Here is a 17,153-nt window from a genome sequence, read left to right on the forward strand (position 1 = left end):
GGGCTTACCTGGTTCAGTGAGACTGCTAGTCAGTTCTCTGCTGAACCAGGGAAGAAGGGAGGCCAGGCTATATCTGAGTGTGTGACATCTGGGAGTCACTTGTGACTCCTTGCAAACCCCAAGGGAGGAGGGGGGTTTACAGAGAGGCCATTGGATTGAGCGCCAATTGCCCAGAAAAGGTGTTGTTTTTTTAGGTACAATACCACCGCATTGTATCTTTTTTTCAATACAATACATGGTATTGAATTCTGATGTATCAAGAAAACAATACTATACGTAGTATTAGCCAATACCATTCCCATATTGTATTGTTTCACCATTGCTGCAAACCATCTTTATGCATATTTATTGGATCAGGCCTTGCTGGTCTAGCTTCCACTAGGTCTGGGTCAGCTTAACCAGGCCGTAGCCTTCAAGCTTCACCAGCACTCGGACCAGCTTTTGCCCCCTCCCAGTGAGCCCTAGATCATCATTGTCCACATCTGTTTCTCTTTGTTAAGCTTTGTCCAACACCTTTTGGGAGCAATCAAGACATTCATTTGCTGTTTGGCTAACAATCGGTATTATTGGGGCATGGAGGAGATCAAGGAGGGACGGACATAATCTAGGCCAGTTGCAGCTTCCTTCCCAGCGCCTTGCCTGTTGAGATGGGCTTTGACCAGCTCACCGGGAAGAACACCCTTGGCGAGCTGGTGTAAAAATTCAGCTCACCAGGAGGTTTGTATTCCTCTCGTCGAGCTGGACTTTGACCAGCTTGCCAAGAGACATACCCCTTGGCGAGATGTATTTCTCGCCGAGAGCTGTAGATTTTTCTTGGCGAGCTGGTCAAAGTCCAGCTCGCCGGGAGGGATGCATTCCTCTCAGCAAGCTGGTACAAATCTATCTTGCCAAGAGGTTTGGATTTCTCTAGGCGAGATGGTCAAAGTCCAACTCGCCGGGTGCGATGTATTAGGCACGGGCTCCAGCCCCTGCCGCATCAGGAGGCACTTGAGCAGTGTGGTGATTTATATGGGCATGCGTGGTAGAATGTCCACTCGGAGATAGCGCAGGCGGGAATGCACAGAGCGGCTCAGGCAGAGTGCATGCCAGTGACATAAGCACTGAGGATGATGTCAGAAAGTGCACTAAGAAAGCTTACGGAAAGTTGAGCGCGGATGGAATGCACGGATTTTGGATTGGGTGTTTGGACCAGAGTGGAAAGACAGGACTGGACTGTGGCGGACTACACACGTGGACTGGTAGCAGCGGTGCGTCAGCAGGTGAGCAACGGCATCCAAAGCGGGTTCCACTAAAGGGTGCAACTGGGGCGGAGGCGGTGGTGAGAGACTGACTGACGGGGGCTAGACAGAGGACGGTGGTAGTTCAAGCGTTGGAGTCTGGGAGAATGACGTGCAGAAAGCAGGCGGAGCTGATGGACTAGTGCGGGAAAGTGTTGGATCTGCGGGATCAGGTGGGAACAGCAATGCACGCGGAGGGAAGCATGGGGGTGAAGGCTCACGGTTTCTCTTCTCTTTTCTTTTCCTATCATCCTATCATCTTAGGGACTACTCATTATTGGTATTACACTTAAAAATGTACTAGAGTATTAGGAGAGTTTTACGTAACCTTATCTCTACTTACAGGATTACTTGCGGAGTGCGGATCTTTATTCACTTGCGGATTATTACACTTTAGATCAGGCTCAGAGAGGAGAGCTGAAGGCTAGCAGATAGTAGCAGTGCGGAGCCAAGACACCAATAATCACACAGCCAGGACACATATATTCTTGCAGAGGGCAGTTAGCGGACATTTCTACCAACAAGCCAGCCTTTATTCTCACAGCGGGTACCTCAAGCAGTACCCGGGTACCCCCCCCACTTTTCATGAAAAAACAGGCACCCAGCACCACACCCGGCACCGCCCGTACCCGCCAGGTGGCTCTGGGTACCTAGCAACGGGTCCAAACTATTCTCTAGGTGATATGTACTTCGGGGAGGCCTGAGCTGGGCAGGAAGAAATGCTGAATGAGTGGTGGCAGTAGTCTACGTTGGGTATTTACATTACATTTTGTTATCCACACTATTTGTGTAACATAACTAACTGCGTTGTTCACCGCAACCCGTTATGTTACAAGTAACAGGCCATTTAAGTGGCATATGGTTAGCCTAACAGGTCTTTTTCCGGCGCTGTTACGCTGTGTTATCACTTGGATAACACAATATTAGGTGGCTTTTTGTAATACTGTTTTTTTCTTTTTTTGATTTTGGCATTTGTAGAGGAAAAAACCTTGATGTTTTTTTTCTGGAATTCTTAGAGGGGAAACCCTTGATTTTTCTTTTGTGATTTTTGGAGATTTGTAGGGGAAACCCTTGAATTTTTGTTTTGTGATTCCAAGGCATGTTCAAATTAAAACTCTAGCTCAGGTTGGAATCATAAAATACATTTTATGAGGTGCGTTTAACGTTTGGGAGATATGCAAGTTAATCTCCCACCTCCTTGCTCTGTGCACATCTCAGGGCCAGTAAACAATCCACATAAATATGTACAGGTATTGGGTAATAGCAACCAGATGATTAAGGTTTTGGGTTGCAGAGACAGATTCACATGCAGATTGGCTCAATTTTCACTGTTTCATGAGGCTTTTCAATAATCACTTGTATCAAAAGAGGTACATGGTCATATGTAAAATCATTGGCCAAAATTTAATTCAAATGATGTAAAAAATTAAAAGAGATACAAAACAAGAAGGCAAAGGCAAAGGCAAAGGCTGGTCAATCAAAAGAATTTCAGCTGGCAAACTCTGAAAATACAAGAAAACCACACCACTTTCCACATAAAAGATGTTCCTGCTCAAAAAACTCCTACTCGGATTTACTATCCTCAACAGAACAGTTGGACTCTGCAAGCCCAGCATGGAAGGAAAAGTCTTCCTGGATCGTACCCCCACTGGAAAACTGATCACCAATAACAGTATGTCACTTCAACTGCTCCCATTCAAATAGTTCACTTCTTCAAACTGCCATAAACCAGCAGGCACACACTTTGAAGCCCCATTCTATGTAGCTTAGTCCTCTCACCAAGACCTTGTCCAGCGGGGTTTTGCACTCTGATCGGAGGAAGACTGACATGCCCAAGCAATTGACCCCGATTACACGAGCACATCTGATACCCGGAGTCTATCTGCTAACAAGTGGTGGTCATCACTTACATTTTACAGGTTCTCTAAGATGTGGCTCCATTCATGAAGGTGTGATTCATTCAGCCTTAAATTTTGCCTACTAGATTAGAGAACTGATCAACACTATAAACTAAGGCATCCTGAAGAAACTATACGACCCTTGCTGTGAGTGGCTCTGCGCCCCTCAAAATGGCATTGGTGCATGTTCTGATCCTCCTTCTTCTGTTCCAAGCCTCCCATGAAAAACTGATCACAGGTCCCAGGAAGACAGTCAGCCATCCCACATTTTGGCAAGACTACTACACCACCGCTGGGTGCTTTGACGAGTACCAGAAAGTCCTGTGGTTTGGAGTCGTCCAAAAGGCGCTGTCCTCCAGCACTACTGAATCCAGCCAAAGCTCTCATCACAACAGATTCAACTCCTTGCTGGCAATCTCAAACGATTCCCAGCGGAAAGAGATCTGGAAGTTTGTGGGGAAACATCACCTCACCCTCCAAGCCCTCCCATCTGGACCTGGGTCAGAGGGCGCAACTGTCTCAGCTGCAGCTCCAAATCTACAGGGTAAGCTGCTCCATCTCTCCTGCTTCTGATAAATCTGCTGACAATCATTCCAAAAAAAAATAATGCCAAATTAAAAGGCACACACAAAGAAAACTGCTTTGTGAACTTGATTCTGATGTCCAAAGCTGACTGGAGGAAGACCAAGGAGTTCGTGGTCAGTCTGGAGTATCCCGAGCTCTGCAAGCTGCAGAAGATCGCCCTGCAGTGGCGAGAAGTCAAGCAGAACGTCACCACGGGGGCGCTGAGGAAGCTGTTTGGGGACATGAACGCCCTCCTGGCCGGGTTCGACGACGGCAAGAAGGCGCAGTTCTGGGCTGCCGAGGGCGAAAAAAAAGCACCCAAGATCTCCTTCGGGACGGCCGAGAAGGCCGCCCTCTTGGGCCCTTATCTGCGCGGCCGCGCGCCGGAGGCCCAGGAAGAGGCCAGGAGGACGATGGAGAGGGTGTTTCCGGACGCCTTTAGCCATCGCCCCCTCTGGACCGAAGAGTTCTACAGGAACGCCGTCGCCTTGATCGCTGTCTCTGCACCGGAGGAAGAGGAGTTCGTGTGGACGTGCATCAAGGTCCTTGTCAAGGCCCATGTCCATCAACAGAAACTCACAACCATCCTCTCCAATCTGGTTTACAAGATCATCAAATAGCCGGATCTCTGGAAGGCCCCTGTCTCCACATCCACCCTTCCGATCAGATGGAACCTTTTTTTTTTTTCTTCCTCTTGGTGATATTTTCCATATCCAGGTCTTTCTCATCCCCTTCCTGGAATAATCTTTCCTCATTTACTGGCCTTGGAATCCAGACCTCCTGAGCGCGATTATTCAGGAAAACACACTGCATATCTAGCAGGGCAGCATGGGTTAGAGTAAGACTGCATGAACACAACCAATGAACAGCCACTTCAAAGAAAGAACTGGCGCAAGTGCTTGAAGTTGATATGCAGGGTTCTCCAGCCAATCTGCCATTGTAGCCCCAATTGTAATCACATAATTGCATTTGAGACATAGGCACTGGTAATTCAAGCTTGGTTGACTTGCCCCTTTGGTTGATTAAGCCCTTTGAGGAAGGCTGGAGGAACACCACAAGTCTCCCTCATGTTCCCACATGTCAACTGCTGACAGACCCAGTTATTTGTGCAGAGTGCTGTTTGCAAAGAACAGAGAAATAAGAACAAAAGAGGTGCTGTGAAGTTTACCAAGCCACTGGAACACACCTTCCTGGGGCACAGCAAGATTGGACAGGAGGATTCAACTGCAGCCTGGAAATCTGCATGGCAAAGACAATGTCCTCTTGGTCACTAAAACTGCATATTCCCGGCCGGGAGGAAGGCTCTAGGCTAGCAGGGCTGGTGCAGGCTTGAAAGACAACAGTGCTTCCCAGATCTGAGTTGCAGTTTTGATGGCTGGGAGGGCACCTTCCTGGCCATCAAGACTGTTTGTATCCAGGGAATGGTCCCAAGATCCTCACCTGACCTGTCAAAATCCACTTTGGTTGAGCCAAAGTAAGCATCTTGAACAGGGGGAGTTGGATGTCCTTTTCTCCCAAAGGGACTCCCATCAGCTGCAATGTTGATACAGCTTTGCTGCAAAAAGCTCAATGCAGCACTGAATGCAGCAGGTGATGAATGATCTGCGCTTCTCTTCAGCGTGGAGTAAAGCCACAAATGCTTCACTTTTTTTTCAGCTCTAGACCCAGTTGGCATGAGGGATGTGGTTGTGTTTCTCCCATTTTAGATGAAAAAATGTGCACAGTTACTTTGCAGTGAAGGTTTCCAAAGAAAGGCTTGAATAAGGTTTGCTTAACACTAAAATCTTTCCTTAAGCTCTTGCCCGTCAGCTGGAGGTATTTGAATGAGTGTCTCTTGCAGCATAATGGTTTGCAATTTTATGCAATTGAATGATTGGAGGAATATGGAGAACATATGCGTGTGCAAGTTGAAACTCAATCTGGTGTTGGAATAATACAATAAATTTTATGAGGTGCTTTTTGGGAGCTACGCAAGATACATAATCTCCCACATCCTTGATCTTTGCACGTCTCAGGGTCATGAATATGTAAAGGTATTGGCTGATAGCAAACAGAAGATTATAGTTTTGGTTTGCAGGGGTGGATTCACATGCATATTAGTTCAAGTTTCACTGTTTCATCAGGCTATGCAATAATCACTTGTCTCAAAAGAGGTAACATCATTGGCCAAAACTTGATTTATAAAGATAGGGTGTTCAAATTTGACTGGCATAAAATCATAACACCATAAAATCATAAAATTCTAAGCTGAAAAAAATATGTTGCACCCAAGCACTCAAATTAGAGCAACATTTCTAGAATGGTACATATGAAATCATCACTTGAAAGTTTTATAATTTTATGATTTTATGCATTGAAAATTTTATGATTTCAACTTTGAACACCCTCTCTGTAAAAAATTAAAAGAGATACACAACATCCAACCTGGTGGCATGCTAAAAAGAAGTACCTACTGTTTTTCCAGCCAAGAATTTTGATTATAAAGGCCCTGTAGTTTGAACAATCTGAACAGGCCCATTCTCCTCATCATCTGCATTGATTGAAAAAAATCTAGTTAACATATCCTTCCCACAGCCAGGTTATTTACAACAATTTTGGTTGGCTTGCAGCTGTTGCATTGCTATAGTTCTCCAACACACCCAGCCTCAAGCCCAAGATATCTGTTCAAGAGAAGCCCCACTGCTGAAATAACTGAAATTTGCAATGAGCACCAACAATTTTAAAGGATCCAACCTAGTTTAGATGGTATGACATTCTATTTATATGGTCTTTATGTTGAATGGCAAAAATTTGATTTCTTGATTTTTCACACTGAATTGATGCCACAAGAAGAAAATTTGGGATATTTATCAATTAAAAAATGCAAAAAAGCAGAATGTATGTCACTTTATTCATTTTGTGACTTTGTAAACCAAAAGAAGTGATTCCTGATTCATCAACTCCAACACCCATGGGCTCAGTTGGTTTCAAGGACTTTTATGATCCTTCTTGTGAGTGAATCTGTGTGCCTAAGATACATGAAGCATGGTCTGATTATCTTGTTTACAGATTCTCACAAAAATTTGATGAAAGTAACATCCCAAGAAAGTATCAAACATCCCAACTTTTGGGAAGACTACTTTGATCTATCCCAATTCTATGATGAACATCAAAAAATGTTGTTTTTTGGTGTTGTTAAAAAGGCACTTTCCTCCATTGAAGAAACACCTGAAGATTCTCAAAACAGATTCAATTCCATGCTGGCAATTTTAAATGATTCCCAAAAGCAACAAATGTGGCAATTTGTGGAGAAGCACAGGCAAACTCTCAAATCATTACCATCTCAGCCTGAGGACAAGGAAATTATCATGGATGAAGAAGATTCAAGTCAACTCCTGCACAGTAAGTTATTTCAAACCCATTTGATTCTATTCTTCTGATAATGCAACCAAAAATTCATCTGCTGACAGGTTTGTTTGAATACTACAAAATTATACAAACAAATGGAAAGATAAAATGAAAAGGAGCTGGATTTTGAAATTAGTTTGTATCTTGAATTCTGATTGGAGGAAGGAGAGAAAATGGATTCTGGGCCTGAATTATTCTGAATTGAAATTACTTATGAATATTATAGCACCATGGAATAGCATTGAAACAGTAGAACAAAACCACCATGAATTGATTGCTTTGCTGGCACTTTTGAATGATTTTAAAAAGGAGCAATTTTGGTATTTTGGAGCACTTAGAAAAGACACAAAGATATCATTTGGAGTGAAGGAAAAGGAAGTTTACTTGAAAAATTATCTGAATGAATTGCCTGATCTAAATGAGAAGGGAGAGTTCATATCAACCATGGATAAACTTTTTCCACAATCCTTCAATCATCAGCCACTTTTAAGTAAAGAATTCATTAAAAATGTCCTTGCCTTGCTCTCAGTTTCAAGCAGTGAAGAAGAGAAAAGAATCTGGAAATGCATCAAAATTTTGATTGAGGCCCAGTACCATCAACAAAAATTTACAACAAAACTTTCCAAACTTTTTCACAAGTTAAATCAATGAATCAGGTTTGTGATTTCTAACTGGAACTTCTTTTTACTAGAGTGATGATTTCATCTTCCATTAATCTCTGTTACTTACATGGAATTCACTTTTCATCACTTTTTCCATTGATCAGATGGAACTTCTCTTTTTTATTTGTCTCATTTACAATTTTTGTGGATTTCCTTCCCTAGAATTGATATCTGCTTCTTTCTGTCTCTTTTGTTTTCCCACTGCGTTTTAGAATTTAAATCTCCTGAGACAATTTGTTCAGAAAGGGTAACACAAAGATCATATCCCATTTTCTTAAATCCACAGAATCCTAGACCCCTAGATCTAAGTTTTGGAGTGTTTATTTCTCTGAAAATGTGACAAAAAATTCACATTCATCTCACATCAGACGCTTGTCATACACCAGCACTAAAGATAAGCAGGAATAGATAGATGGATCTACAATATGGCCGCAAGTGGCAGCAGTGGGCAGATATGTTACAGTACGTTACAGGTGTCATTTTGGATATCATAACTTTTTTGAATATCCAATTTGCTTCATTTTTGAAAATGTAACCCCATTAGGCAAGTAACGTAACATACTGTAACTGAATGTTCTTTGTGATTTTTTAAGGCCCAATAATGTACCGGTGCGGTGATTACTGCACGTGCAACTTAAATTTGACACGTTACAATACCCGTAACTTCTGCTGGTAATGTGTGACGTAACGGGGAATCAAACGTGCAGAGCGCGGCAGATGCAGCAGGCACCAGACTGACCCCTGCCAACTTGACTATATCAGATGACACTGCGGACATCTCGCTGTTGCTGTGTCCCGCAGCGACATCACGACACTGCATATAATAATATGCAGTGTCAGCTGCAGCAAATTTTGGCCAGCTGATTTGCCTTTGGACAGCCAGCCACCACAGTACATAAAAATCTCTTGATGACCGGTCCATGTGCCGGCCATTGGGAGGATTTCAAACTCCTCTCACTCCTCTCGGTGACCAGCTCATGGACAGGTAATTGGGAGGAGGCCACACTCCTCTTGATTCCAGCACACACTGGCGTCAAGAACAGACACCTCTCAATGGCTGGCACAACAACCGGTCTTCAAGAGGAGTACGTACTTCTCTCAATGGATGGCCCAAGGCCCGGTCATTGGGAGGAGTACATACACACTTCCCTTGATGGACGGCACAGACCGGGCATCAAGGTGTATGTACTCCTCTCAACGCCGGTCTGTGTTGGCATTGAGAGTAGTAAGGACTCCTCTTCCCAATGACTGGTCCTTATGCTGGTCATCAAGAGGAGTGTGAAATCCTCCTCCCAATTAACAGTTGTTATGCTGGTCACCAAGAGGAGTGTGAAATACTCTTGATGGCTGGCACAAGGACTTCTCTCAATGGCCAGTCCTTCTGTGGCCATCAAGAGGAGTGTGGAAACCTCCCAAATACAGTCCCTTGTGCCAGCCATCAAGAGGTGTGGTGTGTGTACATACCCCGGTGGCCAGCTGTCCATCAGCCGGCCAAGTGTTGCTCCAATACTTGTTGCGTGGGGTTTGAATTCCCACTGAATTGTCAGATGTTGCTGCGGTCTGCAGTGACATCACAATGCCCGCAGTGTGATCCAGTCCCACCAATAATGGGTGTGTATTACAGTTACCATACCCATTATTGTAACTGGTCCTGTGTTACCCACATAATTAGTTATGTTACCGGCAGCGTTACCCAAATGGGTAACGTATCTGCCCACTGCTGCAAGTGGCCTAAATTGGATGGATATGGAAGAACAGCAATGAAAATATAGGTTCAGGCTTTAGGCATGCCAAAAAATTCCCAGATGCACACCAAAAATGGAGTGAATTAGTGCTCACTCCAATTTTATTGGAGTGAACATGAAGCCGGGGGCTACAGGACTCGGGGCTAGGACTGGGGCTATGGCTGCGGAGGGCTAAGAAACACAATGTGCAATGGAAATGTAAAGCTAAAAACTGTGCTAAAGGCAAAACAATCAAGAGAAACTGGATGACTGAATAAAAGGAGACAAAGAGTGAAAAGAGGAGGTTTTATATACCCAAGTCTTTGGCTACAAATCTACAAGCAAAAATGGCTCTGAGAGGTGCATAAATCTAGACTAATCTGGTCTGGGTGGAAACAAAAACATGGTGAAGCCAGGGCCAGGGGGCCTGGCGTGGCCTGGTGTTGCAGCCTGGGCCAGAAAGGCTCCAGCAGGTGGTGTCAGGGCTCATGTAGCCTAGGTGTTAATGACGCTGGCTACAACATCCCCCCCCCCCCCCCCCCCCCATTTTTAGGGGTCTTCCCAGTCCCAGGATTCAATAATTTGCCTTCAAATTTTAGGCAAATCTTAGGTTTTGAGACCTTAGAGATTTTTTTGTATTTGCAAGGGCCCTCTTGCACCAGGTAAAAAAAAGTAGTCACTTGATGGCAAGTGACATGATTCAGCTTTTTATTCATCTCCAACAGTACTGCTCCAATGATGCTCCTCTCCAACAGCACATCTAGGGCTCACATGACAGGTATCAGGATCAAAGCACTCAATGTGAAAAAACCAGATGATGCTCAGCTTTGGCCTTGGCCCAGCTGATGCTCAGCTTTTACCCTGGCTCAGCTGATGCTCAGTTTTTTCCCTAGCCCAGCTGATGCTCAGCTGATGCTCAGCTGATGCTCAGCTGATGCTCAGCCTTGGCTGTGGCTCAGCTGATGCTCAGCTGATGCTCAGCCTTGGCTGTGGCTCAGCTGATGCTCAGCCTTGGCTGTGGCTCAGCTGATGCTCAGCCTTGGCTGTGGCTCAGCTGATGCTCAGCCTTGGCTGTGGCTCAGCTGATGCTCAGCCTTGGCTGTGGCTCAGCTGATGCTCAGCCTTGGCTGTGGCTCAGCTGATGCTCAGCCTTGGCTGTGGCTCAGCTGATGCTCAGCCTTGGCTGTGGCTCAGCTGATGCTCAGCCTTGGCCTTGGCTTGGCTGATGCTCAGCCTTGGCCCTAGCCTAGCTGATTTACAGCTCAGGTCCTGTCCAAGCTGATTCCCATCTTTTTCACTGGCCTGGCTTGCTGAGCATCAGCTGGCCAGCTGGCCCAGGACTGGGTTAGAGATGGCCAAATGGGTCCAGGTACCTGCGACGGGTGCGGGTACTTGCTACAAATTTCTCCAATTTTGGACACCCGGACCCGGACACGGCACCCGCCGACGGGTACCAGCGGTACTTGAGGCGGGTACCACGGGTACCGCCACTGCATTTTGCAAGTGGCCTATTGTGTGGCAATGGCTGGTCATTGAGCGCATAACACCCCTCTTGATGACCGCACATCAAGCAAGGTACACATCCCACTCAATGAACAGCCATTGAGTGGGATGTGCACTCCACCCAATGACTAGTCATTGAGTGGGGGTGTAGGCCGGTCATCAAGCGGACTACACACCCTACTCAGTGGCCGGCCATTGTGATCACCCCGCCACTGCCAGCATATTTGGCTGGGATGAAGTCATCCCAGTTTGGCTGGGATGAAGTCATCCCAGTTTAACTGGGATGCACTCAACCAATTTAGAATGGGTTGATCTCATCCAATGAAATACAAAACCAAGGGGGGTCCCTTGGATTTATATTTCATCAGTTGAGATCAACCAAGTTTAAATTAGTTGAGTTCATCCCAGTTTAACTGGGATAACCTCAACCCAGCCAATCATGCTGGCAGTGCGCTTGATGTTTGGTCATCACATGGGATGTGGGGGTATGTACTCCGCTTGACAATGGCCGGTCATTGAGGGTGTGTACCCCTCTTGATGACTGTTCATCGAGCGGGTGTGTGCTCTGCTCGATGATGGCCGGTCATCAAAGGTGTGTACCCCTCTTGATGACCATTCATCAAGCGGGGTGTGTACTTGGTGACCGGTCAATGGTCATTGAGTGCGCATCCCACTCAATGGCTGGTCATTGAATGGGACGTGTATCCCGCTTGATGTCCAGTCACCAAGCGGGGTGTGTACTCCACTTGATGTCCGGTCATCAAGCAGGGTGTGTACCCCACTCAATGGGATGGCCGGTGTGGAACTCCTAAAAGATCAGGAAAGAGCTGTGAGGGGAAATAGTCAACTACACTACCAACAATGTAGAAGAGGCTACAGGTGCTGGTGAGGCTGCCCTGTAGACTAATGCTGATGGAGAGAGGGTTACACTAAGAAAAAGAAAAGGGTGTGGCTGATGATTCTCTTTGACTTAGATGACTTTAACACTAATGGGTTTGAGGTGTATCAATCCTACTGAGTTAGAGAGGAGAAGTGAGATGGGGAGAAAAGCAGAAGCTCTTGGGGAGTCACTCTGAGATAGGTAATGAGATATATGCTGGGGGATATATTTCTGAGGGGTGAAATGTTTATTTAAGTGAGGTGTGTAAAGGTGCTACAGAGAGTATGGGCAACACTGCAAGAGCTACGCTTTGCTACGAAAAGCGGCGCTTTTGCGTAGCAAAGCGGAAACACGCTACTCTGGATCCAGAATAGTGTTAGCGCTAGCGGAAAATCGCTACTTTGAGCGGTAGCAAAGCGCCAGAACCGCTACTGCAGTTTTGGCCTGCGCGTAGCGAAGCGCTTTTTTTTGCCGCTTCGCTACAGTATAGCGCAGCGGAAAAATTGACGCTTTTTGGCGCTAATAGCGCTTTTTAGCGCCAAAAGCATAGCGAACCAGGTCGCTTTTGTGTCCAAAGCGTAGCGGGAATCTCTGCCTTTTGGTGGAAAATGCCAGAAATAGTACACAAACATCAATCCTCCATCATTTTATGATGTGCAGTATTGATGTTTGAATGGTGCTATGGTAGCGCAGCAAAATCGCTAGAGTAGCGTTTTTTCCGCTACTATAGCAAGAAGCATAGCGAATTGCTGCTACTCTGCGCTAAAAAAAGCGCGCTATTTTCTTTAATTTTTTCCCCTTAGAAAATGTAGCGAATAGCAAAGCGCCAAGTCCACTACAAATAGCTTAGCAAAGCAAGGCTAAAACCGCTACGCTTTCGCTACGCTGCCGCTTTTTGTAGCGTAGCTCTTGCACTGTTGGTATGGGGGGAGAGGTGCATACAAGGTGTAGTGGGTGAAAGTGCATATAAAGGTGGTGTAAAAGGTGCTACAGAGGGGATGTAGTAGAAAGTGCATGATGGGGATACAAAATTGAAGGGATTTCAAGTGAAGACTGTCACACGAATAAAGCACTGAGATAAGACTTTAGGCTTGAGAAGGGACAGTGAGGGGATAAGAGCTCACTGGATTGGCTTGGATTGGAAGCGCGGATAATGTAGAAGAAGAACCAATGAGGTTGATTGCGCTGAGCTAGACTATGGCAGATATAGGCTAAATACACAGGGCAGACTTGTGGTTCGGAACAAAATGAATATGCAAAGAAAACAATGGAAGGTTATGGAAAGTGATGGAACTTGGGTAAAGGAAACAGGTGACATTCTCACTATCACAGAAAGAGCGTGCGCACACATAACAGGCACAGTAGATCAGGAAAGCTAGACAACACATCAGAACAGGGATCAAGGTCACAGGCTGAGGTAGGAGGATGGCATGACTTGAGCTAAAAGGAGAGAATGTGGTTGACAGGAAGTGTGGATAGGAGTGACAGCTGGATTGAGGATCATGAGGTAGAAGGAAGAGAGATAGAAATCCAACAAACATCTAGAGGGGTGTTTATATATGTGAGAAGTATTACAGGGGGGTGATACATGATGAGCACATAGTAACAATATCTGAGGATGAGCAGTAATGATGAAATTGCAATGACCAAGGAGTGTACATGAAAGGTAACTATGTAGAAGATGAAATAATGATGAGCATTTGATAATAACTACAAGAGCTATGAAGGAATGTACTGCTGATATCATATGGAGAGGAAAATGAGTAATGAGGTTATGTAAGATCTGCAGTCCTATGTAGCTATGATACTAATTAATGATGTATGTAATAATGCTAAGGATATGTATGAAGAAAATACCTGCCAAAACTATACATGCCAATAACTGCTGATCCATCTGGAAATCCTAGGTGAAATGAGTGGGTGACTAGGGGTAAAATGGGGTGTAGAATCTGAATATGAAGTAATAATGAAGTATTCATGGAGGGTTTAGGTGATATGAGGGTGATAGTATGAATAGGAACAGGGTTACCACACCGGCCATTGAGTGGGATGATGTTGATGGCCGGACATCACACTTAAAGTGCGGGTACAGACGGGTACTTGTTTGGTACCCGGGTACAGGGAGATTTTTCAGCCCAAATTGTATACCCGGCACCTGCGGTCGGGTACTCAAAGGGCAGTGGCAGGTACCCACCAACGGGTGCCGGGTACCCACTGGCAATCTCTAGACTGGGTCAAAGCTGAGAATCAGATGGGATAGGACTAGGAAAAGGCTGAGCAAGGACTGTCACAAAGCTCAGCATCAGCAACGCCAGGACTAGTACAAAGCTGATCATCACCTGGGCAAGGACTGGTCAAAAGGCTTTATTCCAATTCTGAGAGTGAGCTGCGTGAAGAAGCTGAGTATGAGCTGAGCAAAAAAACTGAGTATGAGCTGGGTACCAAAGGTGAGTATCAGCTGGACAGAACTGAGGATCAGTTGGGCTCATCAAAAACTGAACAGGACCTTTTTGGTAAATTTTGGAAGTTGAGGAGATGGTTGGGAGATTGGGGTAGATAGTGGATAGATATTGGATAGATGGTGGGTAGCTGGCTGGAGCTGGTGTGATGTCACTTGTCATCAACTGACTATTCTATTTTCCTGGTGTTGGCTACTGGCGCGTTTTTCTGTTTCATTTTCAAAGCAATGATTGGTGGCTTTGCCCACATGTCATTATTAATTAAAGACCAAAGGGATACTGGACGGAGAGCATTTCTGTTAACTGGTTGTAATTAATCATCACCATTTGTGTCTGAGAGAATATAGATGTTATTCTCCAGCACCACCTTGATTGTGAATGGTCCATACCAGCATGGAGCAACTTTAACATGGGCTTTGTTTCACAATTTCACAGAATCTCTTTAAAACAAGGGAGGAGTTTAGTTCATTTTTTATTTTTGTCAGTACGTTTGGCAATGTTAGTCAGACCTTCTGTTTGTTTTTCATGAAGTAGTCTAATACGTCTGAAAGGGGCATCCTCCCCAGGACATACCGCATCAGCGGCAATATTTTTAACTGGATTGGAATTGATGCCAGTCTTGGCTTCACTCTGTAAGTGAGCTTGAAAGGCAAAAAATTGCTTCTATTGCTGCAATGAATTCTGAAAGATTTCAGAGAACTAAAAGTTCATTTCTTATTGTAAGTATAAGGTAGAATACAATAAGAATCATAAGAGATAAAATTATACCTAAAAGGCAGATAGAATCTGCTACGCTAAAGCTAATATTATGATAATTAAACTAATAATAATTCTTGATCAAATATAACTAGAAATAAAGATAAGTCTAACAAATAGATGTTAGTTTCGGTATTGCTTCTTTTGTTGTCTTTTAATAGAACAAAGAAAGAACAATACTTTTTATAATGTTTTTTATAATAGAAAAACCCGTGACTATTGTCTTCACTGTTTTTCTGTTGAATCGACTAATATCATAAAAGAAATATGTATTAGTGATTCAATATTATTCTTATTTCTCATTAAGGTATTTGGCTCACCACTTGGTGAACTAATACAATCGAAGAGACTTGAATGATGTGAAAATTTCGGTAGTGACTTTTGAGCGCTATAAAGAGAAGTTGTTCTCAATATTTTGTTGCTCCTTGAAGATTAAGATCAATGACTCACATTGAGTTCGTAGATCTTTGATCTTCACTGTCACTTCCTGTGACGTCACTGTTTACCAAGTATTTCACTCATTTGCCAATCAGCTGTTCTGAACAAGAACCTGCCGAATCTGCAAATTAAAGCATGAAAAATTATTTCAGCTTTTTATTCCCAGTGAGTACATGTTTCACACATGTCACTCACCATGGGTATTTCTCTTGCGAGAATTATCATCATTCGACGAAATCCAACAGCCTGGCGTACTTCGAGTCGTCAGATGCGAAGTAGAACTTGAATTCGGTTTAGTTTTTGATGAGTATTTTATCGCCAGAAACTTCAAGGATCGCCTGATTGTGCAGTGTCCTACCGGCTTAGTCAAGAAATCGGCTGGATTTTCATTTGATCGTATATATTCCAGCATGATCAATTTTGATTTAACATGATTGCGAATGAAATGTAGTCTAATGTCCATGTGTTTTGTTCGAAAACCATTTTGAGACGTTTCACTATTCGCAAGATCAATTGCCGCTTTGTTGTCGACCGCTATTCTGATATGCGTAGATTTTTCAAGCACTCCGATTTCATTGACTAAACTAGTTATCCAGACTACTTCTCTTGTCAAATCGGCTAGCGCCTTGTATTCTGCTTCCGCCGAAGACAGTGACACCATATCTTGCTTACTTGATTTCCAGGAGAGCAAGTGACTACCAACCATCACGACATATCCTGATATCGAGCGGCGTGTCATTGGACAGTTGCCCCAATCAGCATCGACAAAGGCTTTGAGTTCTGAGTTCTTCTCCTTGTTGAAAGTTAGACCCATTTCTCTAGTGCCGGAGACATAACGAAAAACTTGAACGGCTGCATTATAGTGTGTTAGACCCGGATTGTTGAGAAACTGTGACAATGAGCTAACTGCATAAGAAATATCTGGTCTAGTTAGTAAACTCAAGTAGTTTAAGGATCCAATCATTGATTGATAATTTACTCCAAGTCGCTTAAATGCCGCTTGATCTTCTTCTGTCGCCTTGTTCAATTGTACTCTAGGATTCAATGGACAAGAAGCTGAGTATTCATTTTGAAGATCATATTCGACTAGCTTTCGTTCGATATATTGACTTTGATTTATCGTGAGTGAGTCTTCATTTCGAGTCAACTTCATTCCAAGTAAGAATTCTGCTTCTCCAAGGTATTTGATTGCAAACTCCTTTTCAATCTCGGCTTTGAAGACTAGAGGATCGTGACTGATTATTACTAAATCGTCAACGTGAACAAAAATCCAAGTCATCGGCTTTCCAGGTTTATCTGATCGCCAGAATACGCATGGATCTGAAATCACTGTTTTGAAATCAATTGAAGTAAGAAAGGTTGATAGTCGATTATGTTGAAATTATGCAAACTCGCATGATTACGGGATGCTATGCATGAATTATGCATATACTCCGGGGTGCATGCATTAGGTTAATGCTCTGTCGATCGATCAATTGTCATCGACTTCGGACTCAGAGAATTTTCACAACCAACTTCTTTTTCCCCGACAAATCTTCTTCCCCTTCTTTTCTCATCACCGCCGACAACCTTCCTTCCCTTCTTAATTCTTATCTCGTTACTTAA

General features: G+C 44.1%; 1 protein-coding gene across 1 annotated transcript; it reads left to right on the forward strand.

The window, feature by feature from the left end:
* Positions 1–2,819: 2,819 nt before the first annotated feature.
* Positions 2,820–4,359, forward strand: PtA15_5A657 (uncharacterized protein; the record flags this gene model as incomplete). Its single annotated transcript, XM_053169441.1, has 5 exons — positions 2,820–2,949; positions 3,197–3,226; positions 3,293–3,322; positions 3,390–3,719; positions 3,797–4,359. The coding sequence occupies 5 exons, from the start codon at positions 2,820–2,822 to the stop codon at positions 4,357–4,359; spliced, it is 1,083 nt and encodes a 360-aa protein (XP_053020638.1).
* Positions 4,360–17,153: the final 12,794 nt, after the last annotated feature.

Source organism: Puccinia triticina, chromosome 5A, assembly GCF_026914185.1.
Source record: "Puccinia triticina chromosome 5A, complete sequence".
In the NCBI taxonomy this organism is placed as follows: domain Eukaryota; kingdom Fungi; phylum Basidiomycota; class Pucciniomycetes; order Pucciniales; family Pucciniaceae; genus Puccinia; species Puccinia triticina.